This window comes from Terrapene carolina, unplaced genomic scaffold (genome assembly GCF_002925995.2).
Source record: "Terrapene carolina triunguis isolate 2854851 unplaced genomic scaffold, T_m_triunguis-2.0 Scaffold113, whole genome shotgun sequence".
Classification (NCBI taxonomy): Eukaryota; Metazoa; Chordata; order Testudines; family Emydidae; genus Terrapene; species Terrapene triunguis.
In genome coordinates, this window is record NW_020664464.1 from 9,149,096 (window position 1) to 9,163,180 (window position 14,085).

General features: G+C 38.4%; 1 protein-coding gene across 1 annotated transcript in view; it reads left to right on the top strand.

The window, feature by feature from the left end:
* Positions 1-1,892: 1,892 nt before the first annotated feature.
* The window catches only part of LOC115271144 (guanine nucleotide-binding protein G(q) subunit alpha-like), a 206,150-nt gene continuing 193,957 nt past the window's right edge, over positions 1,893-14,085 (top strand). The window contains exon 1 of the mRNA XM_029911691.1: positions 1,893-2,389. Within this exon, the coding sequence (XP_029767551.1) occupies positions 2,254-2,389 (136 nt within the window). The 5' untranslated portion in view covers positions 1,893-2,253. The remainder of the gene's footprint in view (positions 2,390-14,085) is intronic.

The following is a 14,085-nucleotide window of genomic DNA, read 5'->3' on the forward strand; positions in this document are numbered from 1 at the left end:
TTATGTTGCTAAATTCATTGCCAACACATACATAAATCAGGGCCCTCTAAAACATTTTATTAAATTTTAAATCCATTTCAGTTTAATGAAAAAGATGCTTTCACTGAAATAATAGTGCTTTTATTAAAAATAGGATTATAGAATTTAATCTAAACATTTGCACATCTTTATTTTAATCTTGCTTACAAGGAAAAAGAAACATACTTTAAAAATTTACTGAAGTGCAGTGACTGTTTTTATACAGTATATTTAAAAAAACCTGCTACACAAATTTGAGCAAGTTAATGTATTTTTAAAATTGTGAAGCAATGAGAATTATTTTTTTCAAAATCGGACAGAATGTCATTGTCTTGATCGTTACATTTTAATTTCCAGTTTCATAGCTTGTGATGGACACCGTTTAATACATACTGTGTCAGCACGTCTGAGCAGCTGCAGGTATGAGCACAGCATCATTTTCAAAATATATGCCAACAGGTGCTGGAAAGATCATCACACACATGAAGCTGGGGGGAGGTGGGGAAGGAGGATATGGATGCCCCTCTCTTACTGCCTAGCAACCTTCATAGATTTCCATTGCTTTCCTCCGAGAGACTTCAACCTTCTCCTTTACAGCTAATTTAAAATGGGGCTGGGAATGGGACAAAATGCGGCTAAAACATGAAGTACTGATGAAAGCTAGGACCCATATCATATATCAGTCCAAAATGTGCCATTTCTCTGGAGTGGTGACTTAAGGTCTGGTAATACACATACACCAGGGACTTGGGGTTTTGGCAAGCTAAATCACAATGGATAGCCTCAAAGCTACTACTACAGAAATAAAAAGTAAAACAGACTCATCTACTTAAATTTTAGAATATTAGGTTCTTATAAGCAAGGGAAGGAGCCTACCCATTTCGTTGCATTTATAATCATTGTTAAAATCTCCCCCCCCTTCTTCTTCTGCACACCATAGGAACTCATTGCCATGAAAAGTTACAAGGAATGCCTTGAAGACCCTGGGAAACTTTTATTCCCCAAATTTACATTGCCATCTGAAGGGAGAGATGTTCCCTCTCCCTTTTCCCTCCTGGGAATTGCTATAATTTCACTCTTTCCCAATTTACAAAGTCACCTCTTCTTAGAATAGGGGTTATAATAAAATGGACTAGGACGAGGAAAGAAAAGCAAATCTAAAAATGTAGTGTTAGAAAAAAACCCAGCCCTGCCCTATAGGACAAATAAAAAAGAGTGTTCCTTGCGGCCATTTGGTGTGCAAAAGGACTTGTTCCTCCCTCTGTTACTGCTATTGGGTGGTGGTGTTCGTCTTTGTATGAAAGCCTGTTCAGTGGGTTTGGAGGTTTATTTCCCTGGGATTTTCCTTTCTCTCTGTAACATATATTCCTCTGTCTCGTGGGTTGGAGAGAGAGAGAGGGAGGGAAGGTCCGCCATATTTCTGCCTTACCACGCCCGGGGAGCTGAGCCATTGAAAAGTCAGGCTGGCTGGATACATATTGTACATGCACCACAGCTCTTGCTTCCCTCCTCCTCTCTGGCATTACCCCCTCTCGCTTCCTTACAGAAAGGGAAAGGCAGGGACAAGAAGAACAGCTGCTTTGCAAGACAGAAGCAAATAGACCCCCCGCCCCCCCCAGCCCCAAAGAAAGCCGGGAAGAAAAGTCCACTTGAAAGAAGACCTTAAGCAAAGCAAACTCAGAGATTTCCAAGAGGCAACAAGCAAAACCACCCCCTGGAGGATCTGATGATCTTCAAGTCAGGGAGGGGGGAAGAGACAAGAAAATGTGTGTGTGGAGGGGGGGAGGGGTTAGTCGCGATTAGCATTTCAATAGGGGCTGGTTGCTTTGGAGGGAGGGGGATTTCAGCGGGTGTCATTTACAAGGGACGTTTGGGGACTGTGGCTGCAGGAGGCAGGAAAGAAAAAGAGTGGGGTGCTGGGCTGCTCCTCTCTGCTGGGCACTGCTGCTCCGGTCGATGTTTCCCTGTTGTTTGGTGCATGATTAGAGAAGAGGAGGAGTTGGAACCAGCGAGTGTCAGAGGCAGGAGATAGGGGGGTTTGCGCTGCTGCTGGTGGGGGCCCTTTCTCTGCCTCTCTTCCTCCCCGGCTGTAGCATCTAGAGCTCTCCCGGCGTTGGCTCTGCTGTCCCCGGGTGGGGGCTCGCAGGCAGAGGGCGCGTGCCTCCCTCGCTCCGTGGTGCGGGGTGTGTGTGTGTTTTCGGGGGGTGGGGGTTGTGTCTGAACCAGTTAGGAAGAATGACTCTGGAGTCCATCATGGCGTGCTGCCTGAGCGAGGAAGCCAAAGAAGCCAGGCGGATCAACGATGAGATCGAGAGGCAGCTCCGCCGGGACAAGCGGGACGCCCGCCGGGAGCTCAAGCTGCTGTTGCTGGGTAAGTCCAGGCAGGCGCCGCCTGCCCCCCAACCCAGCCAGCTGCCCCTGCTGCTGCTCACACACACAAGGTGCCAATTGGGGGTGCCGCTTTGCACATGCATGTAGGCACCTATGCAGCAGACATGCCTGTGGGTGCTGTGTCTGGATACGGTGTGTGTAGATTGTATCAATCCATTGATAAGTATGGAAGTAAAGGGAATCTGATCCTGGGTGCGGGGGAGGGGAAGGGAGGAAGGACACAATTTACACTCAGTTTCCTTGCCTTAGGTCCGCGGGTGCTTCCAATCTACATGATTATGTTTATTCGGACTCCGAGGATGATGGTGGCGGTGTGTGTGCACAGATATCTATAATACCCGATGTTACATGGTATATATCCGTGGGCATGTATTGCAAATACATATGTAGCTGGGTAAATAACTGATTCTGGTTCCTGTAGGTGATTTGATGTGGAAGAGACACTGGCCTTCCAAAAATGGAGAGGGGATAGGGCTTGGTGGGTGACAGAGAGATGAAAAGAGAACATAAATGGCAAATACATTTGGGGGTGGGTGTAAGGGAGAAATTGCAAGGAAGCAGCTAAATGAAAGGACTCGCAGGCGGAGTTGCTTTGCAGATTGATGGTGACAGGCTTTAATGTCTGCATTGTTCTGTGAGCCTTCCGAAAGGTTGCTGGGTGGCTGATTGTATTTTTTTAGTGTGATTTTTATTTAATGAGGTAAACTGAGATGAAGGGTTACACTCAGATTATAGGCTAATTTGTTACAACAACAACACACAAAGACATGAAACTGACTAATAACCTACAGTATGTTGGAGGATGACAGGATCTTGAATATCTTTGGAATCCACCCATTGGATAAGAAATAAAATTTACAATATACGACATAATTTCCCCTCAATCTCAACATTATTGTATTATTGTAATATAATCATAGCTAATGTACAAAAAGCAACATTTCTCTATTTTTTTTGTTTCTGCTAAAATAATAGTCTTTTGAATTAAAAATAATAATAAAAAAGCTCATGACCAGTTTATTGTAACATAATGCATAGTTACTGTGGTAGATATAGTTTGTGCTTTGGACTAACGGCCTAAAAAATGTCTGTACTAGAGCCTGGTGTATGTGAGGTTATAAAACTGAATACTGTATATCACATGCAAAAGATGTGTACTGTCTGGTTTTGTGCAAATATGCTATCTTGTTTTGTATGATTGTTATTGATATGGGGTAAATTGTTTTTAAATGAGTTAAAGCTGGATCAAAATAAGTGAAACGTGAAAGAATACCTTCATAGTCATTTAAATTAATTTGCAGTTTTCCTTAACTAACGCATTTTCTCTTCTATACTTGGAATAATGGGTGTGGAGGAATGATCAGGAGAGGAGGAGGAGAGAGAGATAATACTGGCAATAAAAATTGCTCTGCCTATTTGATTTTGGCCTAGTTTTGATTGATTAAATTTCACATTGTGGTAATTTTAGGATTCATAAAAAAGGTGAAATAAAGAATATATAGCTTGCATTTGCTTTAGTTTATGGAAATTGACTTAACATATTCAAGAAGTTTTTTTTGTCATATTCGACTTGTAGTACAAGTCTGTTGTTTCTGCTTTATTTATTTATTTATTTTTAATTGCAATAATGCTACAGGATTTTGCTCAATATTTTAGGGAAGAGGGAAATTTATTAGGGGGAAATCACTGTGTGATCCCAGAATAGGGGGGGATTTAAATATATGAATTTTCATAGTTTCAAAGAGTTAGGCCCCAGTACTGTTGTCAATTATGTACATGCTTAACTTAATGAATGAGTAATCTCATTGATTTCAGTGGGGTCCATTCACTTGTAAAGTTAAGTATGTGTATAACTCATGGCAACTCAGGGCCTAATTTTGGCATTATTTTAGGCAAAGTGAAGGTGGTCGGTTTCAGCGAGAATAGATGGGTCAGAAGAGCTATTAATTTATAGAACTATTGAGAAAGCTCAGGGTTGCCCTGATGCAATCCTTGCTTTATACAAAGTAATGCATCTACAGCGGGCATATGCATCACTGTAGCGACACCACTCCAGAAATTCCTAGTGTATACAAGTCTTTACTGTACTACTTTTAAAAGCGTAGAATTTAATTAAAGGACATTGTCAACTTAAAAAATCATGCTTGTGACTGTTAATGGAGTATATACTGGTGTCACAATTAACACCTAAGGTTCTGATCCTGCAAGGAGCTCTGTGCAGGCAGACTCCCCTTGAAGTCACTGGGGCTCAGTGCAGGTTCAGGGATCTACCTGCACAAAGCTGCTCGCAGGACCTAGGGCTAAAATTACTGTACTGAAACAGATTTGAGGGGGGAAATATTTTTTCAGTTGGCTTATTTTGTGTATTTGACAGCAGTTTGTATTTAGTCACTCCCACTGCTTCTCCTGTATAGTCAGTTACTCAGTTTTCCCTGTTGTTTGTGTGGGTCTTTGATACAGCAAGGAAAGAGAGAGAAATTTTAAAAAATAGGAAATGTCATTATAAAGTCATAAAAACTGGTGAGATTCAGAGAAGGAGTAATATCTGAAATTACATAAACTATTTTTGTTAATTGATTGCAAGTTGACTGTGTCCTATTCCCCCCAATATGTAAAATAGTGCTTCATTTTATTTTATGTAGGCTTTCGGTAGAATCGTCAAAAGCCACTTTGACCCACGTTTAGTGCCTAAGTTAGGTACTTAGTCTTCAGTCTCATTTCCAAAAGCACCCTGGGAATTAGGAGCCTAAGTGGGTTAGGTGCTTTTGAAAATGGTACTTATGCTCCTGAGTGGCCTAGCATGACATTTTCTAAAGTGCCTTTTTCTATAAGTATTTCTTCTTAATATAAAATCGTACTGATTTCTGTAATAGATAGTTTCTGGTGAGCACAATATCAGAACAGCTCATTATTTTGACTTTATTTGTTACTTTATTATGGACAAACTACATATAAAGAGCAGGTGTGTGATCTGTTTTTCTTCTACTTGTGTATATGTAATTTTGTAAGCATATACAAACTCATATGTATAGTACAGAACATGAGAAAAGTAAGCATTTTTCTAGGTCATGGTTGGAAAGAGAAGCATTTCCCCCCATACTTAGTTGAGATTGTAATGTTTCTTTACAATGTGAGGATATTTCTCCCTCCCAATTGTGTACTACACAGTTACTGCATCACATTCACTTATTGTGTATAGCCTTCTTTGTACATTATGTATACTAGTGATTATGAATTTAATTTTCTTTTAGATCAGTGAGTTTCAAATGTTGTAGCTTGTTTTGCAAACTTGTATTGCAATTCATAGTAAGATTAATTTTAAAAGATGACTTTAAAAGTAAATGCTTTAAGTGATTAAATATTAAAATGTCAGTTTCAGACACTAAATTGCACATCAGTCTTCTGTGAGCTGTTTTTAAAATTAGGTGAAGCATTTCTTATCATTTTAATTTGAAACAGCTATCTTCCAGAACTGAGTATTGAAATGTATTATTAAAAGGAAAAAACAGTCCTCTCGCTAATACAAATTGGCTGTAATGTTTAGGACATTTTGGATCAAACTGAGTTTTCTAATGATTTGATTTTAAATCTGTTGTGTTTTCCAAATTCTTTCTGGATTTCTGTTGAACATTTTGTAAAACCCTATAACTGTTCTCCAGAATTTAAAGTTAATCATCTATTCTTTGCTCTTGGCTATAAAAACACTTTTATTATTGGCAGAGCAGAAGGAATTATGTTTTATATCAATATATTGGAAACTGTTAACAATAAAATATTTTATTGTTTATCTTGTAAGTGCCATATGCTATGATTATTCTTTGCATACCACTCCCATTGTCAAAAGTGGGAGTTCTCTTTGGGGAGTGGTAGTCACGTGTGGGTCTAAGAAGTAGATCCTGGCCTTAGGCCTCCACTATTGGCCAAATTCTGCCCTTATACATGCATAAGGACAACTACCATTCTCTTCAATGGGAACTTCTTTGCATATCTGAGAACAAAATTGATCCCTTCTGTAACTCTGATAGGTGGCTAAGTTAAATGTTTGCCTGTTGGTATTATGTCACCCTGAAAGCATGGTTCTCCAGGTTTAGATGTTCTCTGCATTTGAGATAGCAGGTCTCTAAAAACATGTGGAAATTAAGCCAGTTGAGTGAGTATAAATTGCAGCCAACCTTAACTGGAAAAATATTCTTGAACCTCCTCAGATGAGTATCCAGTAGCAGATCTATCAGGTAACATGCATTTTGATACATAAGTCAGTTAAATTAGCGATCCCAATGGAAAATCTAGGACTTTCGGATAATGAAGATGTTTGACCTTCACTAAAGTATTTGAGGAGGTGAGTCCATTAAACCAAGAATGGATTACACTGGTATATGGTAGCACTATCATCTCTGACAGATACATTCTGGATCCCTTATTTTTTTTATGTAATTTAACTGCTACACATGGTTTATTGAAATAGAACCTGACAGTATTGAAGTTTCTTGTACAAAACGATGCAGTAAATAGCAATCGGTGTGTTATATTGCTGAGATATATGTACTCCAGAATGTGAACAGTATTAAATAAGGGATTTGGGAGAAATCTCACATAATTGAATTTCCTGTTTATACATACATTGGCCTAGCTATTGAAAGCTTGCCATTTCAGCCACACATTGTTTATTTTTCATAGTATGCTTATTTCAGTGACTAAGATGCTCAGAAACAAATTGTGCCCAAATTCAGATTTGACTGGCTGGCCAGAATAAGGCAAACAACTGAAAGAGATTCTTAAATAGAAATTCTGTGTGTGTGTGTATATATTATATACACACACCTCTACCCCGATATAACGAGTCCCAATATAACACGAATTCGGATATAACGCGGTAAAGCAGTGCTCTGGAGGGCGAGGCTGCTTTACTGCGTTATATCCGGCAGCGGGGCTTGAGTGGCAATTTAAAGGGCCCAGGGCTCCCCGCAGTGGCCTGAGCCCGGGGCTCTTTAAATCACGGCTGGAGCCCTGCCGCCGCTACCCCAGGGCTCCAGCAGTGGGGCTCGGGCGGTGCTTTAAAAGGCATGGCGCTCTGGCCACTGTGGGGATCCCCGGGAGCCTTGCCGCCGCTCCCCCGATATAACGCGGTTTCACCTATAACGTGGTAAGATTTTTTTTGGCTCCCAAAGACCACGTTATATCGGGGTAGAGGTAGGGGTGTGTGTGTGTGTGTGTGTGTGTGTGTGTTCATTTGGTGTGGATTAGAAATTGTTGGTCCTGGGTGACCAGAAATGTAGAGGTAAGTAATTCCTCCCACAGCCAGATCCATCTAAAGACTTCTGTTTTTAAAAAATAGATATATAAAAAGTGTGTTATAGGGTATTATTTAAGCTGCTCTGGTGATCATCAAAGATCACATAGGTTATAACTTTAGTAGCTGTTATCTTCAAAAGAGCAGCATTTGGCACAAGGCATTGAACTTCATTTTGAGTAGGTTTGCTTTGTCTGTATTTCTATAATAAAGTCCCTATAGTTTGAGCATGGGGTTGGAGTAATCCTTATAATCATACGCACACAGTGCCACAGGTTGTTTTTTTTTCAGTTGATTCATCTCTTTTCCTCAGTTTTCCTAACTAAAAAGTAGGGATGATAGTTATTAAGTTACTTAATGATTTACTAGGTAATGATTTTCAAGTGTGTTCAACATGAAAAGCCTCATATGCAGTAAATGTGGAGTATTGTTAGTAGTACGTTTTAAAAATGAGTTAAAATTGGTTTCAAATACTATAGTTACTCCTGAGATCCCAGCCAAATGGGACTGGTTTTACAGTCCAATTTTATTTTTAATGATTTTTTTATATCCCTATTGCTTTCTGAAAGACCCACATGAACAGGAGAAACTGACTATTCAGGTAAATAGTTAAAGTGATTCTACACACATTGCTGTCAAACACAGAAAGTGTAAAAAAACAAAAACAAAAAAATCCTGAAAAAATGTTTGTGTTTAGTTTCTTTGTTAGTGTTAGGTGTGACTTGTTACAAGTAACAAGTAAAACATTTTTAGACAGAAGTGTGATTTAGGTTTTGTTTTTAATGTGCCTCTTTAAATCCCTGCTGGACATTTGCATATTTTTTTCAGTCAGATACTACAAAATGTGTTTACAACTAAAAGGAAAACAGGCTGTGTTTTATGAGTTGACTGGTAGACAGATCCTATTTTGGAAAAATTATTTGTATTAATATTTTATTATGGATGCAGAGCTGTATTGATGGGCATAAATATGACTATGCCTTTCGAGGAATATATGTTGTATCTGGTAAGAAGAAAGGCACAGTTTTGCTGATGTTACTTTAAAATGAATGTATTATTAATTTTTAATGGACTATCAAGGAAGCTCTTGTTTACAAGGATACTGTGCAGTATCCTTAATTTTTCTGTTACAGTGATCTAATTCCCATTCAAATCAATGGGAGTTGGCTCATGTCCTAAATGCACATGTAAGTCCCACTGACAGTTTTATTTACATGTCAAGAGGCCAAAGGACCACAAAATGCACATCTTGCATTTAAGAACATAAACCGTGTTAGAGAGACAAGGCAGGTGAGGGAATATCTTTTATTGGACCAACTTCTGTGGGTGAGAGAGAGACAAGCTTTTGTTCTTACCCCGAGCTCTTCTTCTGGGCTGAGAAAGGTACTCTGAGCATCACAGCTAAATACAAGATGGAACAGATTGTTTAGCATAAGTAATTAACACACATTATAAGACACCATTCAAAGTGAAATAGCCAGGTAACATCTCTGCAGTCATAGGGCAAAAAAGCGGGGAGTTACTAGGTTACAGATTGTTGTAATAAGCCATAAATGTGTCTCTGTTAAATTCATGATTTTTAGTGTCTAGCAAAGTTATGAATTTAAACTCCCAGGCTCATCTTTTGAAGGTGTTGTGCAGATTTTCTTTGAGGATGAGGACTGAGAGGTCTTTCCTCTTTCACCAACAGAAGTCGGTCCAATAAAAGATATTACCTCTTCCCACCTTGTCTCCGATATCCTGCGGCCTACACAGCGACAACAACACTGCAATTAACAATGTTAAATTAGTGCGGGGAGGGGGGGGAGTGGAGGAAAAGCAAGGCTGCTCTGTGAAACCTGTTGCTACAGGATATTTGGGAATGCTACCATTTTTAGAACTAATGGTCCCACCCTCGTAGGCTCCCTCAAATTATTTTTGTTCGTGGATGATGGCAGTAACAGTTTCACAGAGGAAAGCTATTATTGCTTTTGGAGTAAAGTGACGATCATGGCACAATGAATCCCAAGAAAGTGTGAAATAGCATTATAAGGTAAATGTGTGATTACTGGTAATTAACTCTGTTACAGTAACCGAATACTATAAAGACTGAACATTTTTTTTCTTGCCCTACTAAGTGGAATAACTCTCAGAAAAGATCTATTCTCACACTTCAACACTATTTTGTGTGAACAGCTGTTACTAATAAAATTATGGGAAGTTTTTCAACATCCACCTTTTATTTGCTGTTCTAATATCTATAAAAAGTCTGACTGGCAAAGACCAACAGCAAGAAAACAGTATCAAGACCAAGCAAGGACATGAATTTAGGAAATAAGTTGCTGAATACTGAGAGAGAATGTGTGCAGTATTCTCAGTGGCAGGTCACTAAGCGTCCATGCTCTAGGGATTGTATTAAACACAGTACAAAGAAGTGAGCTTTTAATATATCAGGGCCCAGGACTCAATATTTAGTTTCAGTAACAAATACACCTACAGTATCAGAAAAGGGTTGAAAATAAATCTTACCGGGGAAATTCCAAGTACAGCATAAATAGTGTTTCAAGTTAAATCTTAAAAGATTCAACATTAATCTTTAATGTTCTAGATGCAGATTGTTTCCACAGTAAGTAATGTTATATGGAGAGACTGAACTAGAGGGGTAATTGTCTATAGATTTGTCATTTGTGGGTTTGTAAAGGACTGGTTGCATGGAAGAATGAGGCTGTTGAGCTTGCATACTACAGTTTCAGTTATTTTTGTGTTTGGTAGCCATTCCTCATCTCAGTCTTTTAATAAAGGGAGGTGACTCTCCCATTCAGATATACAATATATGTACGTATGTTTGTATGTATGTATATAAACTAAACCAGTAAAATATCCTGAAATTATTGAAAACACTAATCATTCATATCAGTAAAGTGGAAAGGCAGAAGATAAAGAAGGCTTTTAGTGTGCCAGCTGCAGTGCAGATCTGTGCTGTTAGATTCTGTGAATGAATGGGATCCAAGTATAGCTCTGGACCCTGATTGGTTGGATGGTCCTCTTTTAGTTAGGTCACAGTCATGCACCAACTTCCAATGATACATAGCTAAGATTTCATCACCAACCCAAAGGGCAGCACATATGGCATCATGGCATTTCTGTTTTGTAATCCCATGAAGTACCCCTAACTTTTGGAAAATGAGCTAGAAGCTGCTTTTAATGCATGCATACAGACATTTTATTTAGTAATAACAAACGTTTACAATTCAAATTAATGTGACCTACTCCAACAGAAGTTAGCTATTCCAGACTTAGTGAACTCAGGTTGCTGAAGCATTCTTCCACCATTCTCATGCCTCACAAGGTGCCTGAGACATACCCAGTCGCTAAGTAATGCACAGCCTTTAGTGGCTTAGTGCTATATAAAGTGCAAATTGAGGTACAGGAGCAGCATGGAAAGTCTCTGGCTGGAATCTTTGCACTGGATGAGAACGTATATGTGAGTTGAGGAAAGTTGCTTTTCTCCCTTCTTCTGTATTCCCATCATAGGAAAAATATTGAAGTCTCCAATCTGTAATCTTAATAGTAATTATTTTGCTCCTAGAGCTATTCCAACCCACATTTCTGGGTAAATGGGTGTCAGCCAGGAAGTCAGACAAAAGGTTTCCTTAATGGTGACCATTAACTTATAAGGCTAGAAAAACTCAAACACTTACAAAATGGAAAAGATGCCATCATTCCTTGTGTTTTTAGGAACCTAGCATGCTTGGAAAACTGGGCATCAAGTATTGGACACTTTTGCACAAATATATTTTACTCTGATACTGGATTTATTAAGCACTTCAGAGTACCATTTCTACTATTGATTAGCTAGAAATGCAATGTTACTTGAAGGTAGACACTTTCTCTCTTTTACTCCATAAACATAATTAATTTGATGTTGTTGCCAGCGTGAAAGCTGAAAACCAATGTATCTAGTAGTCCAAATGGATACTGGTAATGAATGCTGAAAACTTTGATAAAGGAATAGTCCAGGTATCTTTAACAGGATCTTATACCACAGACTGTACTGGCATAATTTGATTGTTACAAATAAATGTTTAATGGACTGTAGTGCAAGTGGGCTGAAATCATACACTTAGGTTTGCAGTGAAAGTCTTTTGAAGATGTGTTGCAGGAAGGAACAATAATTACAACCACAGAGTTTAAAGTAAATAGAAAATGACAATAAAACTCAGCTAATCCTTTAGCTTCACTGAGAGACATCAATATGGATGCTTAAAATACTTTCCACTTCTACAACACCCTCATGTGAGGTCGCTTAGTGTTATCCCTTTTTTGCAGACATGGCAACTAAGAACAGGGTTAAGCAACTTGCCCATGGTTGTATTGTATAAAGAGCCAAGATCTCCTGAGTCCAGGTCCTTTGCTTTAACTGCTCTTGGTCATATTTAGTCTTTCACCTTTTTGTTTTTTTTGGGAGTGGTGTGTGTGTGAGGACACTGACATGTTAACTCTAATCTTTGCCTAGCAGAAGGCAGTCTCTGTGACAAATTAATCCTTGTCCTTTCTGCTGATGTTACCAAAAGAGGGTGCTCGTTTTGGGGTAGTAGTTGTAATTAAGGATGTCAAGCGATTAAAACAATTAATCACGATTAATCACACTGTTAAACAAAAATAGAATGCCATTTATATAAATATTTTTGGATGTTTTCCACATTTTCAAATTTCAATTACAACACAGAATACAAAGTTATACAGTGCTCACTTTATATTTATTATAAATATTTGCACTGTAAAAATAAAAGAAATAGTATTTTTCAGTTCACTTAATACAAGTACTGTAGTGCAATCTCTTTATCATGAAAGTTGAACTTACAAATGTAGAGTTATGTACAAAAAATAACTCCATTCAAAAATAAATCAATGTAAAACTTTAGAGCCTACAAGTCTTACTTCTTGCTCAGCCAATCACTAAGAGAAACAAGTTTGTTTACATTTGCAGGAGATAATACTGCCTGCTTCTTGTTTACAATGTCACCTGAAAGTGAGAATAGGTGCTCTCATGGCACTGTTGTAGCCGGTGTTGCAAGATATTTACATGCAAGATGCGCTAAAGTTTCATATGTCCCTTCATGCTTCAACCACTGTTCCAGAGGATATATGTCCAGGCTGATGATGGGTTCTGCTCGATAACGATCCAAAGCAATGCAGACCAATGCATGTTCATTTTCATTATCTAAGTCAGATGTCACCAGCAGAAGGTTGATTTTCCTTTTTGGTGATTTGGGTTCTGTAGTTTCTGCATCGTAGTGTTGCTCTTTTAAGAATTCTGTAAGCATGCTCCACACCTCGTCCCTCTCAGATTCTGGAAGGCACTTCAGATTCTTAAATGTTGGGTGCAGTGCAGTATCTATCTTTAGAAATCTCACATTGGTACATTCTTTGTGTTTTGTCAAATCTGCAGTGAAAGTGTTCTTAAAATGAACAACATGCTGGGTCATTATCCAAGGCTGATATAACATGAAATATATGACAGAATGTGGGTAAAACACAGAGGAGGAGACATGCAATTCTCCCCCAAGGAGTTCAGGCACAAATTTGATTAACGCATTATTTTTTTAATGAGCATCATTAGCATGGAATTATGTCTTCTGGAATGGTGGCCAAAGCATGAAGGGGCATACGACTTTTAGCATATCTGGCACGTAAATATCTTGCAGTGCTGTCTACAAAAGTGTCATGCAAACGTCTGTTCTCACTTCCAGGTGACACTGTAAATAAGAAGCCAGCAGCATTATCTCCCATGAATGTAAACAAACTTTTTTCTCTTAGCGATTGGCTGCACAGGAAGTAGGACTGAGTGGACTTATAGGCTCTAAAGTTTTACATTGTTTTGTTTTTGAGTGCAGTTATGTAACAAAAAAAATCTACATTTGTAAGTTGCGCTTTCACGAAAAGAGATTGCACTGCGGTACTTTGTATGAGGAGAACTAAAAAATACAGTGTAAATATTTGTAATAATAATATAATGATCACTGTACACTTCGTATTCTGTGTTGTAATTGAAATCAATATATTTGAAAATGTAGAAAAACATCCAAAATAGTTAATAAATTTCATTGGCATTCTATTGTTTAACAGTACAATTAAAACTATGATTAATTGTGATCAATTTTTTTAATTGCAATTAATTTTTTTTAATTAATCGTGTGAGTTAACTGCGATTAATCGACAGCCCTAGTTATAATGTGTGGACCTGATCACTGTCAACTAATGAGAGCCAACAACTCCTAAGGTAAGCCACCGAACAGCTGTCTGAATGACTTTTGATCACTATTGACCTGGACTGTGCTATAGTCAGTGATTTATAGATGAGTCTCCTTTATCCTTTAGACCATGGAGCCATCAAATCTTGTTAA